General features: G+C 42.3%; 1 protein-coding gene and 1 long non-coding RNA gene across 6 annotated transcripts in view; one reads left to right on the forward strand and one right to left on the reverse strand.

Annotated features, from left to right (window-relative positions):
- Positions 1 to 19,071, reverse strand: part of cdh23 (cadherin-related 23) — a 165,983-nt gene that overhangs the window by 120,265 nt on the left and 26,647 nt on the right. For all 4 annotated transcript variants that reach the window (XM_044215509.1, XM_044215508.1, XM_044215512.1 and 1 more), the window contains exons 4-6: positions 6,670 to 6,812; positions 6,322 to 6,369; positions 5,837 to 5,929 (exon numbers count right to left, since the gene is read on the reverse strand). In XM_044215509.1, the coding sequence (XP_044071444.1) occupies positions 5,837 to 5,929; positions 6,322 to 6,369; positions 6,670 to 6,812 (284 nt within the window). The remainder of the gene's footprint in view (positions 1 to 5,836; positions 5,930 to 6,321; positions 6,370 to 6,669; positions 6,813 to 19,071) is intronic.
- The window catches only part of LOC122884966, a 36,259-nt gene that overhangs the window by 14,818 nt on the left and 2,370 nt on the right, over positions 1 to 19,071 (forward strand). Inside the window, exons 2-3 of one of the 2 annotated variants that reach the window (XR_006380015.1) lie at positions 9,289 to 9,441; positions 11,942 to 12,212. This is a non-coding gene — a long non-coding RNA (uncharacterized LOC122884966). Of the gene's footprint in view, positions 1 to 9,288; positions 9,442 to 11,941; positions 12,213 to 19,071 lie in introns of those variants that run through there. The other variant, XR_006380017.1, reaches the window with a different exon arrangement.

Genomic DNA, 19,071 nt, shown 5'->3' on the forward strand with positions numbered 1-19,071 from the left:
GCCAAGTGAGTGTTAGAGGGAAGGAGAGCGCCAAAGGCAGGGTGGGGGTGGAGGGTGGGACCCACACACTTGAAAGAAAGGGAGAGAGGGAACGACAGGTTGATTTATTCAAAGAGTGAGGAGTGGGTGAATCAAACTTTAATGGCTTTTGGGAGTGCAAGCCGTTCTCTCTCTCCGCCTTCAATCTTGCCCCTCAAACTCAGTTTTTCCTTGTGTGCTCCCACCTTACTACCCCCACCCCCCACCCCCCGTTTCCCTCAGAAATACACTTTTCGATGGTCACTCACAAACACGAGCCTTCCCTTTTTTGACAGACAAATCTGCATCCATTTCAGCGTGGCACGCAAATCAAGGTGCTCTTCATGCTCAGCGGGATAAAGTAAATGACAGAAAGATAAAGAGGAAGAGGAGGTAATTTACCTTCACGAGTGGCAGCGTATGTGATGCCCAGGCAGTATTTGTTGCGTTAACCCCTGGACTGGAAAGGATGCACAGAAAAATGGTTCCACAGGCACAACATCCTCTGACAACTCATTTAAGCAACCATTTGCCCTGAAAGGCTTACTGAAGTCTACAAATGAATCATCATTCATGAAAGTGAATGACTGCACTCACTCTTTTAAGAATGTGCTATCCCCACATAAACAAAGACTTACATATAGTGAATATCTGCAGATGGAAAATACCCCCCCCTCCCACACACACACACACACACACAAACCTCATCAGTGAAATGCAGAAACTGAAATTAGGGTAAATGAAATATGTGAACAAACATCTGGTGAAACATCCTCGGCCTATAGATAAACTGGCCATATGTACTGTATTTGCATCATACACAGAATGGAGGAGATAGTGTAGGAGTTAAATTAGTTTGTAGAGGATGATCATGTGCTATGGTCTAATCAGTTCTGTTAGACATAATCATACGGGCAGATGGAGAAAGATCTAAAACAATTAACAAAAAGCAGACCTACCAAAAGTTTACTGATTTAACACTTCCTGAAACACTTTCTTGTATGTATTCATGATTTCATTATTCACTATAATGGATATGATGCAGAGGAACAGCTTCTCATATGCCATAGAAAACTGGAGAAAATGTCTGTGACAAATTCTTCAAGGATACTTTCTGAGAAACCACAACTTTTGCTTAGAATTGGGTCCTAAGCACCAAATCTATGTAGGAGAAAGTTATAAAAGGAGCCTGAGGTGAGTAAAATATTGACTGCTTCCCATTTAACCTTCTCACTTTATCCATTTTTTCTCTCTTTCTCCCTAAATCCCTCCATTCCTCCCTACGGGGCTCAGGGTCTTAGTGTCAGGCAGAATTCTCTTTGAGGCCTGCGCCTGTCAACCAGCCACCACTCAGCTCAGTAACCACTAGATTCAATTACACTACAGGAGAGACCAGGAGCGATGATACTGAAATCATTATGGGCTAAATCCAACTTCTAGAAGACGGCGTGTGTGTTTGTGTTTGTGTGTGTTGTGAAAAGAAGGTGTGTATTTGTTGGCTTGTGTGCATTCTGTGCAGGATGACTGTGTAGAAGTTAAGCGACAAATATTTTATGAATTTCAAAATATGTATTCCACTGCAAATAAGACTTGTTTCTTTTAAGTTCCCATATAAACTTGCAACTTTAAAGATATTCGTCATTCAAATACTGTAGGTTCTGCTTTAGAGCTGAAATATTTGTTTGTAACCTGGTAAACAAATTACCTTTTGGATGCTGTAACCCGCTTAGATACAGGGCAGAAGGCAATAAAAGATTAGGAATTGAATTTCAGCTTTCAGAAGTGAACAAAGACAAAGAAGAAAGGAATATAATAGATTCATCTATGTTCTACCTGACAGCGACAGAGGGCACATCAAATAGCAGGTGCCTCTGTTTTGCTGCCAGAGCCCACATCAAGCACTAAACAGCTCATTCACAGGCGTAATAGGAGCTCTCAAACACCCTCTGCCAATATGATCTAAAGTATCAGTGCATTTGTGTGTGTTTGTGTGTTTAGTGTGGGAAATGCTGTCACGATATTCAACTCTAAATTGTTTAGAGGAAGTAGTAGCCAAAAGTTGGTGGCTAAAATGATGCTGGTTTGAATTCCTCTCTTCTACACAACTGTTATCATAGTGCCTTTGTTCTGGGCAGTATGCCACAAAACAAATCATTTAATTGAACATTAGATACTTTTAATTGTCTTAGGAACAAATAACCTCAGGTTTCTGATGAGGATTCCTGTTACAGAAACTTATTTATCAGACCAGACTGAAGGGCTTTAATTTTCTTTAGATGTCTGACTTTCACCTGAGGGGTTTGCACCTTGGGCAGCTCTGTTCTATAACATCAGCCGTAGTTCATCAGAGCTTACTGTAGGTTAGAGAGGGATATTGAGATATGGCTGATAGAAAATAGAGGCTGAGGAGGGATTTGCTCACCTGCCTGACACACCTGAGAGACAGTAAACAGATAAAGTTTGGATATTTATCACTTGGAGCCTCTTGCCTGTCTGCCTGTTTGCCAATACATTTAATCCATCTATGTGCTGCATTATAGCGCTGGTCTGAAGTCAGCTATACAATCTTGTGTGCATTATTGCTGCGTTATCGAAGGCAGGATTGGACTGCGCTGTGTATCTACTGTAGGTAGGGATGAATGCGAGTATTGGCAAGAGGATAAAAAAAGAGATGGTATTTAAATTCTGCAGTGCTATAAGTGGAGGGGCTCAAACAATGGAGTAATATTAGAAGAAAACATTAGGAGAAAAAGCGTGAGTTTGTTAATTTAGTCTATAATGGAGACATGAAAGCAGATAGAAATTCTTTAGTATGTGTTGAGTAAAGTGAACTGGGAACGGGAAGAAAAGCCCTCTAGAAATCAAAAGACCAGTTTATTCAGGTAGTATACTCAATGCAACTAAAACGTAACGTGTAGTGTGTCATCAGATTTGCCTATGCATTATTCCACATTTAGCATATAGCAATAAGACAATAGAAAGAGGTTTGTGCCGTAAATCGCATTTTTCCAGGAAGAATCGTGCCGGCTGGCAGACAGAAGAGCATAGTGAAAGCTAGGCTTATAGGGAACCAATCTAAATGATGTTGTCATTTTTCAAAGCAAAAAATGTGTCTATTTCCACTTTAAGGCAGGAAAGACAGCAGAGGAAGAGAGGCAGAAGAATGCAGGTGACGAAAAGAACAAGAGATAACGGTGTTTGTGGTCAGGGGCAGCTTATGGAACCGCAGGAGATGGCACACACTGGGCACAGTAAGAGAAGTTGTTAGTGTTGGCATTTGATATTATCACAGTGGCATTGACAGAGAGGCCGACTCCCAGTGGGGGAGTGTGAGGGTCAGGTAGCTGGGGGGGAGGTGTGTTTTGGGGGTGGGGGGTGTTCTTTAAGCCATGGATGGTTCCACAGCAGCTCTGTGAACACTTGGCACAGCATTTTGAGTTTGTCAATAGAGGGCTTGCTATATAGAGGACTACCTGTCGTGCTTAGGGAATGTGAAAAGCACTTCTCAGTATGTTGTGGGCTCACTCCATCATCTCATCCAATAATGGATTTGGGTTGTGGCCCATCTGCTGTTCTATCAAAACATTATTTCTGGTGATAGTCGTCGCTCCTTTTATCCAGTCTCAACTGCTGGCTGCCTGAGTGTGTGGATGCTGTAAATCTGGCCAGCTCATTAGCACTGACAGAGGGAATGCTAGCGGCCCACCTGCTCCCTTTCACCCTCTTTATGGCTCTACAAATTAAAACGACATTTACACACACTCTCCCCCGCTCTCCCTACTGCACTGCTCACCTTGCCACTCACATTGCTTCATCTGCTCACCATTGAGCTGCGTCATGCCCACCTCAATATACCGCCTCCCTTAACCATTCTTCTGTTTCAACAACCCTAAAGCACTTTGTCTTGTTTTCTTTTGACTTCTGTCAGTCTGTTTCATATTCTGTGTCACTTTTCTTGTGTTGAAGCTCGTCATTTGAATCCTTTGTCTTTCTGTCATCACTCCTCGTTTACTTTTACTACTCTGTCATCCCTCACATCCATCACCCTTTCCCACCTTTTTCTCTGTGTGCTATCTAGTACTGCTGATGGTACGCTAACCCCCGATTACTCTGGCATGTCCAGTGAGTGACAGCATGATGGAGTGATGTCGCAGCATGCTTGCCTTTCCCGCTAGAGGTCACTTAGGGTCACAGAGGTAATGAAGCCATAAAAATGCAGGTAACGAAAGTTATGGGAAAACAAGATACGGTGGAGAAAAGGATAGAGAAAGGGGAAATAGGGTACAATGAGGAAAAAAACTCCTGAATGAACACAGTTCCCAAAACTCTCACTTCCAGGTGGAAAAAGTAGAAGGTTTTAATGAAGAGCTGGACTGTGTGCTGCATTGTTATTGCAGCATTATTATGACGATTTTTATGACTGGACAGTCATAAAAAATGAATGATTTGCTGTGTCTCATTTATGAAGCAAGGCACACAACCAAATAAGTTAATTGTGATAAAACACATCCCACTTGCATTAGTCTCACACTGTACTCAGATACACAAGGTTCAAATCTTTCCCCCTACTAAGTTGTGTCTCATTGTTAGAGGCTTCAGTTATTTTCTATGTAAAGAAATGCTGGTGAATTAGACTCAGTGCTGTGTCTAGTGTTTGAAGGAATCTAATCAATTACCTCATCCCATTGCCTCAAATAAAAAATCTTAAGTTTTGTGAGCACTAGGAGGGCAGGACTGACATAAGCAGTAATTAATTGAGTGATGCAAGGGAACTAACAATATGTGAGCAACTGAGGGTCAAACACAGCTCTGTTTAATGACTTTCTGGAGGCTAAACTGAAGCCAATTGTTTGCATAGCTTGGAAAGTCTGTATGTGGACTATAAGTGAGTCCCACACAACTGAGCAGTGGTTGCATTGGTCTGAGAGAACCTTCCCTGGTGGGTGGTCTATACAGTCTAGTCTAAACAGTCCTTCTTTCTCCCATTTATTTGCCTGACTTTATGGATTGGGGAGAGAAAAAGCCAGTGGCTTTGAAGATTTGGTGAAGACTCAGAAAGGGGTATGTGCTCAATATCAACACAACAAGATATGTGGATGTGTGTGTGGATTTCAGCCCCTGTTTGAAGTCCTCCACTTCACTCTGGCAATTACTTCTATCAAGGATTAGATGAGGGAGAGGGCAAAGAGTTGAGAGAAAGATGGGAAGAAGTGAGAGCTGAGAAGGGAGGTAGCAGATTTAGAGAGGACAGAGAAGCGAGAGAAATGGAGAGGAGAAAAGAGATTGGGGTCTCCACTGCAGTGAGTGTTTTTCTTCCCTATAAAGGCGGCTGTGCGCACTCTCTAAACATGAGCTACAGGACAACTCCTGAAATCGTGGGAAGATCACAGTGCAGCAAAACGCAGCTATTTCCAGGACAGCAGAGAACGAAAAGCACTATGAATAGTTGATGATCACCATGAGTTGGATGTAGCCACCATGCAGTTACTACCTGTTACAAAAAGTCCTAACACTGAGGTGAATTTCATACATATTTTCTTTCCTTTTCTTTCCAGAAGGAAACCTTTGTTGGCCAAAGTCCCTTGTAGTAGATATTTGTGAGGAAACTGTTCTTTGGATGGTCAAGTTTTTCTGCTGGCATCATTGTGTTCATAAAACAGCAAATTATATAGCAATTGTCCTACATACATTTTCATTTTATTTAAATCCTCTGCAGGAAAGGGTTGGGCCATAAAAGTACACCAGAAACCTCTGATTCATCCCTTATTTTACTACTACCTTGGATGCAATAAGTTAAATACATTCCTGTCAGCCTTACCTCTGGGATATGGACGGTGTAAGGCTGCCCATGGAAGATTGGTGCATTATCATTCACGTCTCCAATCTGGATGTTTACTGTGTCTTTGACCACCTGAGGGAGAAAACACCTTGATAAAACGGTTCCAAAGCCACCTCCACATGTTACTTGTCAGAGACTTGTAGTCACTGAAAATGTGTATTAGCCACACCAAGCCAAGATTCAAAGTGAAATAAATCAGGACAAGTGTGTGATAGATTACCCGCGGGGGAGAGTAGGTTGAACGTCAGTATGTTTCAGCAACTAAACTGCGTTGAGTGAGACAGGTGTCAGAATGATTACATGTGAGAAAGAGAGAAATAAGGGTGAGAATGAAAGCAAGAGACTGAAAGGGAGACAGATTGAGAGAGAAGGTTTCTATGTGACATGTGGTCAGGCTATATCCAGGTGTCAGCGTGAGATGGGAGGTGTCATAACTGTGATCACAGTGCAAATCTGTCTCTTACCTCTTGAATGTCACTCACGTAGAATTCGACCTGCATCTCTGACTTGGTCTGGTGGAGACAGAGACAAGACATCAGCATAAACTTTGCATGGACACTGCAAAAGAGCAGTGCAGAAAAGCATAACAAGACACAGAAACGCCACTCTGAACTCAAAACCCTTTCTTTTTCATCCCTCACCGCTGAAGAGTATTGCACTTTTCACTGCTCTTTCATCATTTGATAATTTACATTCCATCTCCTATTTTCAAAATTGTCCTGAGTGTCTTTTCTTGTACATAGTGCTTTTGCTTTGGTAATGTGTAAGCATGTGTGCAGCAGTTAGTGTGCGTGCTGGTGTGGTGTTCATACCTCACGGTCGAGCTGCTGTCGGAGCCAGACCACACCAGTGTCTTTGTTCACAGAAAAATACCTCATGGCCTCTTCTCCTGAAACACCATACATGAGGGGTTCTCCCTCAGGATCAATTGCCTTCAGCTGGGCCACTGATGAACCTGCCAGAGAGAGAGTCAAAGGTCAGAGGTCATTGTGTCTAACAAGATTTTTAATATGTTATGTGATCTTGTATTTGCTAATTTAAAGAGCAGTAGAGTGGAGCTCTAACACAACCATTGAGAAAACACTCCCATTCAGTATTTTACCTAGATGTCCCATTATCTACTGAGCCACATAAAAGAATATGTTACGCGTACAGTACCCTGATGCGTTTGTCACTGTTAGATTGTTTGTGCCAGTGCTTTTAACTTTTCTTCTTCTTATTTACCCACTAAATACATACAAAAAAGGAAGAAAAGAACTTGACCTGCAGGGTCAAGATTGATGAGTTAGCCAACTTGCTCCTCAAAGAAGAACTAAAGTCATGTGGGTACAGAAAGCTGCATTTTTGTGTTAAGGATAAAGATAGCAATAACAACACACAAACACACACAGAGCACATACAAACGCACTATCATGCGTAAAGGTAGAAGAGCAAAGGATTTTTAATTGAGGCTGTAGCGGTTCACAGGCTTCATTCATCACAGACACTGGAGCTCAGACAGGCAAGCTAATCAAACCCAGAGGTGGAGCGCCATCAGGCTGGCTAATCCACCATGCTGGAAAGACGTGACAAGAAGGGCGGGGCTGAAGTTAGGAGGGGCATGGAGGACAGCATCAAGACCCCTCGACCCAGAGGGACAAGGCTCATTACTGTCCGGGGTAAAACTGCTTGGGCAGGGTATCGTAATGAGCTGAAGGGGAGGGTATGCTGATATCAGTCACTCACAATGGACCCCAGTGGTTATGAATATGTATTATGTTCTCTTTCCATTCAGAGGACACAAACACCCACACACAACATATACACAGCTCAAATGTAGACACACATTTACAAGTACATCCAAGTAGAGATAAACTGTAGTTCTGAGGACCTTCAAGTGACCTGCATTCTTCCCCAAACCCTGAGCCATTGTAGTGGAATCAGACAGAACCAGATGTTCTTGCAGTTAGCTTTACATTATTCACAGATTTCCAAAAAAGAGAAAACAGGCGCCGCCAGTAGGGATCACATGTTGTCCATGGTGCTGAACTGAAGTCCTGTAGAGGTGGGTTCAAAAAACTTACAACTAAATACCTTCACTTGCTCCAAGGAAACTCTGTCATACCCTCAATTCTCTCTTGTTCCATTAATTCTCTCTATGAACCCAAACGTCAGTAACAACAAAATGTTTGTCTTTGGTTTGCCCTGCGATGCCGACCTCATGCAATGCATGATGGGATAGGCTTCAGCTCCACCTTTTGGAATACGAGTGCATGGATGGGAGTCTAAATAAACAGATCATACACACATGCAATGAGCACACGCACATGTGTGCACGCACACACACGCACACGTCCTCTCTCCCTCCCTGCAGGTACTCGGTCAGACAATAGAGGTGAAGCCAAACTAAATCAAGCCTGTCACTTGTGCACCAAAATGCTTAACACAACAACCAATTAGGCTTCACAATCACAAACCCCTCTCGTTTTATTAATACACCCCATTTTCCTATGAAAGGGTGGCAAAAATGACTAATTAATATAACGATTTATGAACCCCTCTCATTGCGTCTAATGAGATTTATGCAAATTCAGCTGCTTTCAATATGAGTTATAATTTGGTTGAAGACAGTGCAAATTAAGCATTTTACCTCATAGTCATCAATAATAACAGATTTTTTTTTCTCTTGACTGTGGATGAATTGTCTGCTCCATGTGGGCAGACATACACAAGGATAACAAATGAATGATAACAAATCATTTGAGACTAAGACTATGTATGAGAGCCACAGTCTTGTGGAAGATTAACTCCTACTCTGGAAAAAAAGAGGCAAACTAAGACCAACCCATAAAGCATATGGGTTAGATTCTCAGATTAATTATGCAATTATGAAGAGCTGAGGAAAATCTAACATTTTGTTGCCTCTTACTGGGATTTATTTGGGGTTATGGCTTAATTGAATTTTACAATGGAAGTTAGGATTAGGTTTGGTTGAGGTACATTTTAGTTTAAGGGTTAGAATTAAGGTTATAGGTTAAGGGAAGATTTAGGATTAGAATAAAGGAGAGGGCACAAAGTGTTCAGGATCAAGGTTTGGTTAGAGCATTGCTGTAATCACAAACATCCCTCAGAAGTATACTATAAAGTGTGTGTGTGTGTGTGTAGTGTAGGTATCCTTCTAGTGCTTATCTGTAACACTGTAGCACCAAGCCCTTTTCCTGACAAATGATGCTATTTAGCAGCAAGTGATGCCAGTATTACTGTTATGAATGATACAGTGCACATTAACATTGCCCCTCCCCTCCTCCTCTACAACACTGCTCCCATGACAAGAGCGATGGGCTGGAGGAATCATCTCTCTACCTCACCTTTCTCTCTCCCATTGTCCCCTGAACCTCGTACTCTCTCCGCAAACTCAAATACTGAAAACACAATTTTCCTTCTGTATTCAGACAGTAAGGTCAAACCAGAACAACCAAAGCAGAGCTGAATGCAACAAAGACGTCTGGGGACCGAACCAGAACACTTGCCTAACATACTGACCTGGTAGAATTAGAGATGTGTGTGTCCTCCTGTGAGGGAAAGCCTACAAGACTCGCTCTGTGGTAAGTAGGATACCAGAATACATGCACAGTTTTATTAAGCCTCTTAAAACCCCAGACTCAAGTTGTGCTGGTGAATGAATGAATTGAATGCATGTAAAACAATGCATGAGTACATTTTGCAACTGATGTATTTATGTAGCTCTAATAAATGTGATCTTAAAGTTAGAAAACTCCCAAAGTTAGAGTAGGACTTCTGCATTAAGACAAAGCATCGTTGCTTCACTGTGGTAGGGCTGAAAAACACATTGCCATAAAACATACAAAATGACAAAGCCTGGAGAGGCGGGAGACTGAAAGTGTGGAGGAGGAGGAGAAGAAGAAAAGTGGGAAGACTTGCTAACTTATACACAACAGCAGCCCCATATTTTACTCAGCCCAACCTTTTAGGAAAGGCAAGGGGGCCAGTGGGGGCTCTAAATCAGCCACTGGAGGACATCAATCCCTGCTAGATCAATAGGAGTTGCGCGTGTTAGACGGGGACTAGGCTCGGCCCTGCCCTGGGGCCTCAGGCTTGAGAAAGAAAAGGGGCTATAGGCCAAAGCCCTGTTTATTATGTTGGTGACATCTCTAGACCTCTCGTTCATCTGAGCGCTGATTCAGTGGGACAGGCACTGTCAGGACTGCAATTTCAGGCATGTTGTGAATTATAGCTTTGAATTTTATGCTTCACAGAGGCTTAATGGGTATATGTTCAGTAGGCTATCTACCAAAGCAGCGGAAAACAAAAGAAAAGATGAAACCGCCTCAAGATCAAATGGAGATGACAGACTGTGGTGGACAGAGCAGAGAGGATCTTGATCTACCTGCTTTGTATAAATACTTGATGATCTGTCTTGAGGCAGGGCCAGTGAGCCTCAGGGTTGAAGTCATACAATCAGTAGGCGGATGAGTCAGTGTGATGCCACTCATGTTACCACACCGTCTATCCACTGACAAAGAGAGCCTTCAAACACATCAGCAACACCAAGTTGAAGCCACGCTGCCTCACATCAATCATTCCCATCAAAAATTCACGCAGGCAAATACTGTCTTCAGCTAACTGGCAGCATGAGCTCACTCAGTAAACTCAGTCTGTGTTTTGTTCCCTACTTTATAGTGCAGCATTTGTGACTTTATGGATCACCATGTGAAGAGATATTGAACAGTATACTCTGTGGAGCGAAGCAGTAATGGAAAGCATTCACATCTGTCACATAGATGAGTTGTGATTATGAGATTGTGACTCTAAGCTACAATGTTGCATACTTTTCAGCATCAGATCCATCAGGTCTGGGGTAACAGGGAGAGTGCTAAAGAGGGAGCACGCAAAACCATGTCCTGCTAATTGACGATGTGCCATTATAATGAAATGGGCCTGTTTCTTGCACACCACTATTACAGAAAGTGAGTGCGTGTCAACCTCTGTTTGAATCCCTGCACTGAAAGATCTATACTGTCATGAACTGGTAGAGAATGAGGCACACTCATGCAGAAATACCATTTTACTTTAGTTAAAATGAGAAACAGGAATATAGCTGTTAACTGTGGTCATTACAGCAATCACCAAAATGCGAGCACTGCATTTAACTGTTAAGACACAAGGTGGGTGTTAATGACTGAAGAGTGGAACTATATGCTGCATGCCCCCAACTGTTTCAGTCAATCTGGCTCATATGAAGCACCTTGAGGGTAATTTACAAGTCAGATTCCATCAGGGTATTTAAGTCACTGTTTCGGGCTCATCCTTTTAAAAGACCTCTTGGGGGCACATGCATTAACTTGCACCTTCACCTCCAGTCAAACACTTGATAAATTAAACTCTCTTCTTTTTCTTCAGAAATAAGATGGAAATGAGTTGAAATGAACTCATCACCGCTTTCTCTGCCCAAGGTGCTGTGTGCTGTGTTAATGTCTACAGATTTAGGCTCCTTCTGGGAAGCCAGTTGGATGTGGAAATAAACTAAGCAGATCTACCTGGAATGACAATAGTGCGGTGGCCAGAAACTGAGTGCTTGGACCTTTATTTCCATACAAAGAGAGGTGTATGTGTTCAGGGGGCATCTTTAATAGCAGAAAAGAGGATGCATGCAGATAGCTTATTTCCCTGTAGGATGAAGACAGCCATGGAGAGTGACAGTAAAGCCATTTCCCCAGGGAGGTCAATTAGACAGCTAGCAATAAAAAAAGATCGAAAGAAAGAAAAAACTCACTGATTATGTTTGCAAGCCCTTGTGCCATGAAGAAACAAATGCAACACATTCTCAAACTGATACAACTGCTGCAAATGAGTACAATTTACTTATTAAATAATGGGTTTGAATTACAACTGGAGTTCTTAGAAGGAGGTTATATCGGTCTTTTGGAAAAAGCTAATTTATCACAAAATCCTTACATTTGAATAACTCCTTTTGAAACAAGACATTTACCAAATTTTATCTCATTTTCCTCTCATTTACCCTCTATTTTTCACCGGCCTTCTCTCCTTTGTGTGTGTGTGTGTGTGTGTGTGTGTGTGTGCCAGCGCATGTGTGTGTTTGTGACATCAATAACCGTGATGGGGAAGAGAGCCGAAGACAAATAGTGCCTGGAGTCCGGCTTTAAGTGACTCCTGTGTTTCAACAACACACACCACGAGAGTCCTTGGGAGGCTGTGTATTAATCCAACAGATTTATGACTAAATCTGTTACGGATGGGACGAGAACACCCTCTGCTTTTCCTTTAGCCATTCCTGAGAGAAATACACACCACCCAGAGCACACATCCTAAATGTGTGCGTATACACAGCTTTTAAGTGAACAGACTATATATACTCAGAAACATACATACATTTATAAGGTGTGAAAAACACTGATACATGCAGGCAAACATAGACACACACACTTGTATGTAGATGTAATCACATGAGCATACACAAACATTTCCTGAAGATCAAGGTATAAATGTTAAGTTAAAGCATCTTGGGACAAGCACATCTTTTGTACAGTGAGCTTTTGTTAATGTGAGTGAGAGTGCGAGTATAGGAAAATATATGTACTGTATGTGTGTATGGCTGTCTTCAATAAAAACTAGGCAATTGCTCATAGTAAATGGTTTATGTATCTGCAGCTTAAAAACCTCACTGTGCTTTAACCTTGTGGAAAAAAAAGAACAAAGCAAAGATTTCAGTCTGTTTTGTTTTGTTCTCCTAAGCTTGCAGAACGGAGGCATTGAGGGATTTCTACAATGATGTACGTCATCAGAAACTATACTATGAATACCTTAAGTAAAGGTATATTTTAAAGGCAAAGTAAAACAATTCACATAAAGTAAGACTATTGGGCAGTTGTGCAAATATTGCAGAATAAATGATAGTTTTGCACTGCGTGAAATACATCAGTACATCAGAATATATTTGAAGTTGACTCTGCTGTCCAGATATGAATGATTCATTTGCCCTGCATACAATGAGAGTGATTGAGCTCAGCCGAAAGTGAACTGAGGAGGACGAGGCGTATGATTGGACGTCCAGGATTGGCTGTCTAATACACCCAAATGGTGAAATGATGAAAACACTGAGTGACAAGGCTGTGACTAACAAATCACATTGCAAAAGTCGGAGGACAGCGAAGGACATTAGTGGACAGTCATCCCACGCATTGGTGAGGAGAGGCAGACCTGTCACTGCAAATTCACACGCAGCTCCGTTCACTCTCCGATCACACAGGAAAGCGCTTTGCTCTTGCTATTTTCTATTCCATCCCATCACAGTCTTGCTGTTCCCCAACTCTCCCTCTTTCGTTTTTGTCATCCTCTCGTCACGCTCAGTCCTGCTTGTGGAGGCCAGACAGAGGGACACAGGCAGCGCTGATAAGAGTGGACAGGTGGCTGTGTGCTACTGAGGCTTCTGGAGTGACGGCTGAGCCAGTCTGGCCTGTCGTTGTCACAAAAGCAAATGCCCGCCCCAAACACACTCGCATCCACCCCAAACCGCACCACTCCTGCCAGCATGCCAAAATGTCCATCAACACTGGCACTTCGTAACGCCTGCCCAATTCTTTTTTCCGTCTTGCTCTTTTCATCCAGTTTTGCTGCTCACCTCAGTTTTTAATCCCATTCTTATTCTGTTATTTATCTCTCTTTCACCCTCCCAACAGTCCATCTCTCCTACACTGGCCCTCTGCTGACCTCACCAGGGTAGACTATTATCTGAGAGTGAGCTAAATCATGGTCGGGTAATGGAACATGCCACCTTCATTGCAAAGTCACACACACACACACACACACACTAACACTGAAACAAAAGCCTCTCCTTTTTGGCCTTTCCCCTTTTCTCTCCCGTTTACATCATTTGGCCGGTGTTACTGAAATATAGGGCTGATGTTGTTCTGTCAGCCCTGAGGATGTAGATGGGGATGTTGGGGAATGGCAGGAGCTGGGTTCAAGAATGAGGTTTTGGCAACTCAGAGTTGACCTCCAGCCCTGGCTGTCATTGGAAGGGAGAGTGTGGAGTATTGCCTCAGAAAACAAGGGCTCCTTTCCTTGACAAATATAGCTATAACAAATACGTGAAAGCTCGGAGAATCAGCACTGGTTTCCCTCTTTCGGATAAAGACTCCATAATGAAGAAAAGGGTAGGGATGTATCTGCAAGCCACAGGTGCAATTTAATGTGACTATACCTTCAGATTTATCTTCTATTTAATTGTTCATCAGGTTTGTTATTACGATCACCAATTTTAGTACAATTTATTGGCTAGCATTGTTTCAGACCAACCTCTTGTCAGCTACCAGTAGGTTTACATCAAAAATAAATTCAATGTTAGCCACACTACTCAAGCACTGAGTAGGCTGTATGTACAGTACAATTTCATTTTCAATGATAATACTACAGCTCCCAATCAGAAAATATTTGTCACCCTCACTGAATACCAGACAGAGGACACAACAGTTACATTTATTAGACAAGGATTATAGCTAGTGGGCCCTTTTCATTGCTTCTACATTTTAATATACCTATAAAAACAAAGTACAGACTAGTCTGTACACTGAAAATAAGAGAACAAAGAAATTAATATGTAGCATTTGAATAATTATAAAACATCAATGCAAAAGAAGAAAAATTATGGAAATGTTAGAGTTGTGTCTGCCAAGTGAAATCTCTGGTCTTCCAAAACCACTCTGATGGCTCTGTTCAGGTGTGTCTGTACTGGCACATGTACATTTAATGCAGTCGTTATTGATGTTATTAGTTCCAACTGTGTTTGACAAGGCAAAATGTCCACTGTGAGAAAGGTTTACATTCTATGTGACCTTTTCTGGGTTCTTAGCACTACATGCCTAATGCCAGCAGTAGTAGTAGGGCTTGTCACCATATGCTAATGAGCTGAAAAACTTAAAATACTAGAATTTTATGAAGTCAACTAATAATTAGGAGGCGGGGAGAATAATTAACTTAACATAACCTTTAGTAAGTCTGCTACAATAACTATTTCAGAACTTATTACTCGTTCAATATTTCAAGTCACAATATTTCAAGTCAGATAAACTCATTACTGAAAGTTCACTAAACTCTGAACTCTCTCTCTCTCTGGGTTTTGGGATATTTGGGTTAAATTTTTTCAGAAAGCCTTCTTTCTTCTAGTTTGATGAAAAGTTGCTTGATGGAGACTTTTTATATTTGTTGAGATAAGACATGGTTGTTTTCTCTGGTAATATTGAAAACAGTGCAAATATGATCAAGTGTCCACTTCAGTCAATATCAACTGGTGATAGGGTGGACTGAATTTAACAAACACAAGAAGTAGCATGAAGTGTACTACCTTGCCTAGGCACTAGTTCTGCAGCAAAAATGGCCACAATAGCAATGGCAAGATCAGGCCTTCCTATATAGTTATTATCGTTAAAAGCAGCTATAGGCTGAATTTGCATTATCAGCATGGTTAAAAAGTAAAAAAAAGAGAGAAAAGAAGTCATTTTTTAAATCTCTCACTCTCATTGTTCTTCAGCAGCGCTTTGTTCCTGTGATGCTTGTGTTCAGGTTCGTTTTTTCAACTCTGCTTTTCAGGCAAGCGGAAAAACGAAACAAAAAACAAAACACTGACCGGCTTTGATTTATTTGAATTGACAGGGAAAACCCTGTTGTTGCAGCAGCCAGCTCTCAAGCAGCAGATGTTGCAGCTTCAAACCGGCACACGAACGGCTCATACAACACCACATGGTTGGTACAATCTCATTTCTGTGGCAAAATGTTTAGTCATGATACCTTGTTAAATTTTCCTCAAATGTTATTCAGAGTTAGCATTAAAACTGACTTGGCACCTTGGCCAAGTGAGAAGCAAAGATCAACAGCAAGATCCACTTGCCACTGACAAGTGGATGTAGACTAGCATCAAGCCATTGCTGCTATTTTATTCCCTGTTCCCTTTTTATAGATAACTCAGTGGTGGCATGCATGCTTGGTGATCTCCACTGGAATATATCTGTAATAGTGTTTTCTCACCAGTTTATAGGGCATAACAGTTGTAAAATTGCACTGTGCTCCAGATGCCACACTAGCATGTCTGATCCTGGTCTGGTCCAGATCAGCTCAGTATAGCTGACTGACTGGCCAGGCCAGGCCAAGGCCAGCTGGACTTTGTCTATATGGGTAGAGTCACTAGTGCATCTCTATCTTCCTCATCTCTCTCTCGCTCTCTTATGTCCATCTGCTGTGAAGCCCCTCTCACCCTCATCTCCCTCTCTGCCAATATCTATTCCCATCTCTCCATGTGTGCATCACTTCCACATCCACAGTTTCTGCCAGCTCCCCATCCATTTATCCTGCTTCTTTCCTTGCATCCATCCTTCTGTCCCGCTCTCCTTCACCCTTTTTTCCTGCTATATTCACTTCACCCCTTCCTCCTACCTTTTCTACCTTGTTTCTTTCATTTCTCCCTCTTCCCATTCCTTATCCCATCTCCTTCCCTTTCTTTTGCATTCTCACTACTTGTCTCTTTCCTCTGACGTTATCAGAGGTGATGCACTGTTTTCCATGAGACAGACGGATGGCGGCGGGGGGGGAGAAAGAAAGAGAGAGAGAAAGAAAGAAAGAAAGAAAGAAAGGACAGACAAAGATGCACGAAGAAGAACGGGGGTAGGATGGTGTCCGAAAAGCTCAGCTGAAAATGTACTCAAGCTGAACAGGAGAGAACTGCAATGCAGACATGCCAGAGTCTAAAGTGTGTGTGTGAGAGAGAGAGAGAGAGAGAGAGAGAGAGAGAGAGAGAGAGAGAGAGAGAGAGAGAGAGAGAGAGAGAGAGAGAGAGAGAGAGAGAGAGAGAGAGAGAGAGAGAGAGAGAGAGAGAGAGAGAGAGAGAGAGAGAGAGAGAGAGAGAGAGGATGGTGTGTGCGTGTGCCCAGATTGTTTGCTATGCTGCTGCCTAAATCTGATGTCCGGCTGCCGCCATTACACCTTTTTTCATCCCGTAACATGCCACACTTGTTTTATGGATTATAAATGAACTCATTATCTGTAGCGCTCATTAGATTCAGGTCCTAATTAGCCAAAATTAATATTGTTTCCTGACAAAGACATTGGCACTGGCAAATTGGCAATTGACCTCCTTGGTCAATCTGGAGAAGGGACAGAGTGAAGGGGGGGAGCATAAAAAATAGGGGAGTAGTAAGTGAGTAGGGGAGCTGGGCAATGACAGCTGCTCTGGTTGATCAGTTTTAGACTCATCTCTCCCTCCCTCTTTCACCCACTTTTGCACTGTCTTGCACAAATTCTCTCTCTCCTCCCACCAAAAAGCAGCTCCTTCAGCAGACATGCTGCACTCTCATCACTATTGCGAAAGAACCATGACAGGTTTGGGTTAGAAATGAACAGCCTAGGTATAGTACAAGCAACTAGGTATTTTGTATGTTAAGTGTGTGAGTTTGGGTGGGTGTGAATGCAGGAATCAGTGGAAAATGAACAGCTAGAAAAACTGCAGTATCTCACACGCACAATGGCTGACGGCAGAAAAGCCCTGGATTTGTTAGCAACTGGAACTTCTCACTGGAGACAAACTACCGCAGAGAGAAACAAATAGGAGAGAGAAAGAGACAAAGAACAAGAATGTGTGCTAGGCAGAGAGAGTGAGTGAGGCAGAGACGACAGAGAAGCCTGCCTTATTCCTTAAAAAAAAAAAAGAGAGAAAGACCCGTGCTTCTAAGGAGGCCTGTTAAATGTCAAACACCTTCTCGGCTGTGAGATAAAAGAGAGGGGTTCAATTACACCACACTCTCTCAATCCCACTAGTGTGCAAAACCACACACATAAACACATATGAATGTACACACAACACACATGCCTTCACGGCTATCACTGTGCGTACAGCTAAGATGCACAGATTTAGAAGACTGACACATACTTAGGTATCAAAAGACAGTAAGTGCAAACACCAAATTGACAACATATGTATCTGTGGTGAAAAGGCTATAGCTACATCACCTCACAGTGCATGGCGACATACCCAGAGCAGTAACCAGAGTGAGAGAGAGTAAATAAGTGAGTGAGATCATTCTCCACCAGGAGGAGGAGGGATCCAGACTCCAGTAAACAAAAGCAAGAAGATTTGAGCCAGAGACTGGTCTGTAAATGGGGGACACAGAGTGCAGGCACCCCACTTGTCAATTAATCCTATCTGGCAGAGGCACGCTGGCCTTTATGAGAACAAATGTCAGCTTTCAAGACAAGGACGATATAACCTTTCTTCATAGAATGCACACCAACCTCAGGCCACCAACGTTGAAATGACACTGCAGGCGTCTAATATAGGCTGACCCAGCATAATTCAAAGGGTTTAGCAAATTTGCTGTTCTGGACCTGATCAGGCTTTGTGGAAAGTAAGACTAGAATACTAGAATTTAGAAACACTGTAGTGTTACTGCCACAAGTTGCATCCCATCACTTGCTAATGCAAAGGAAAACAAGAACTTATTCAGCTAGTCTGGCCAGTAGTCTTATAAAAATCAGAAAATGGGTTGCGTGTAGAGCGACAATGGCTGGCAACAATGGGGCTGTGCGAAATATGGTGATTAAAGTGCTCTAAACACAGGTTCTTTCTCTCAGTAGGAAATCATTTTCCAAGTAATATTCAGAACATTATGCACGCCCCAGTAAGAGTTTTTTTTTAGCTCTGAAATCATCTCTAGTGGTCTTTGAGAACTGTAACCTTCTGATTTTCAAAGACCATTAGGAGTTTTCCATGACATTTCATTTTCTCACATTTTTTTCTAATTTCTTACATCTTCTCTGTAACTGGGAAAGGGGTATTTTTTTGTATGCATAAAAACACCTTTTGAGGAATCGAAACCTGTGTAACATACAAACAGCAACAATATATTTGCAACTGCCGCATACGTGTAAATCTTCAAAAGGGGCACAGAGAAACAGAAAAAATACATTCACACAGACACACATGCAAGAAACATACACAGACAGACAGAGACAAACATAAGCATTTCCCCTCCTCACTCGTACAGCTTTCCTGGAATGGAGCAGGGAGAGGTGGTCGCTGATGTGAAACATCAATTTCCAGGTTAGCTGCTCTGCGTGGCTCAGGCAGGTATCAGCCGTGACCCACCTGGGCCAGATAAGCAGCTGCAAGAAGCTGATCTGCCACCCAGCAATGCCACCTCTCAGTACTT

This window comes from Siniperca chuatsi, linkage group LG11 (assembly GCF_020085105.1).
Source record: "Siniperca chuatsi isolate FFG_IHB_CAS linkage group LG11, ASM2008510v1, whole genome shotgun sequence".
NCBI classification, from domain to species: Eukaryota; Metazoa; Chordata; class Actinopteri; order Centrarchiformes; family Sinipercidae; genus Siniperca; species Siniperca chuatsi.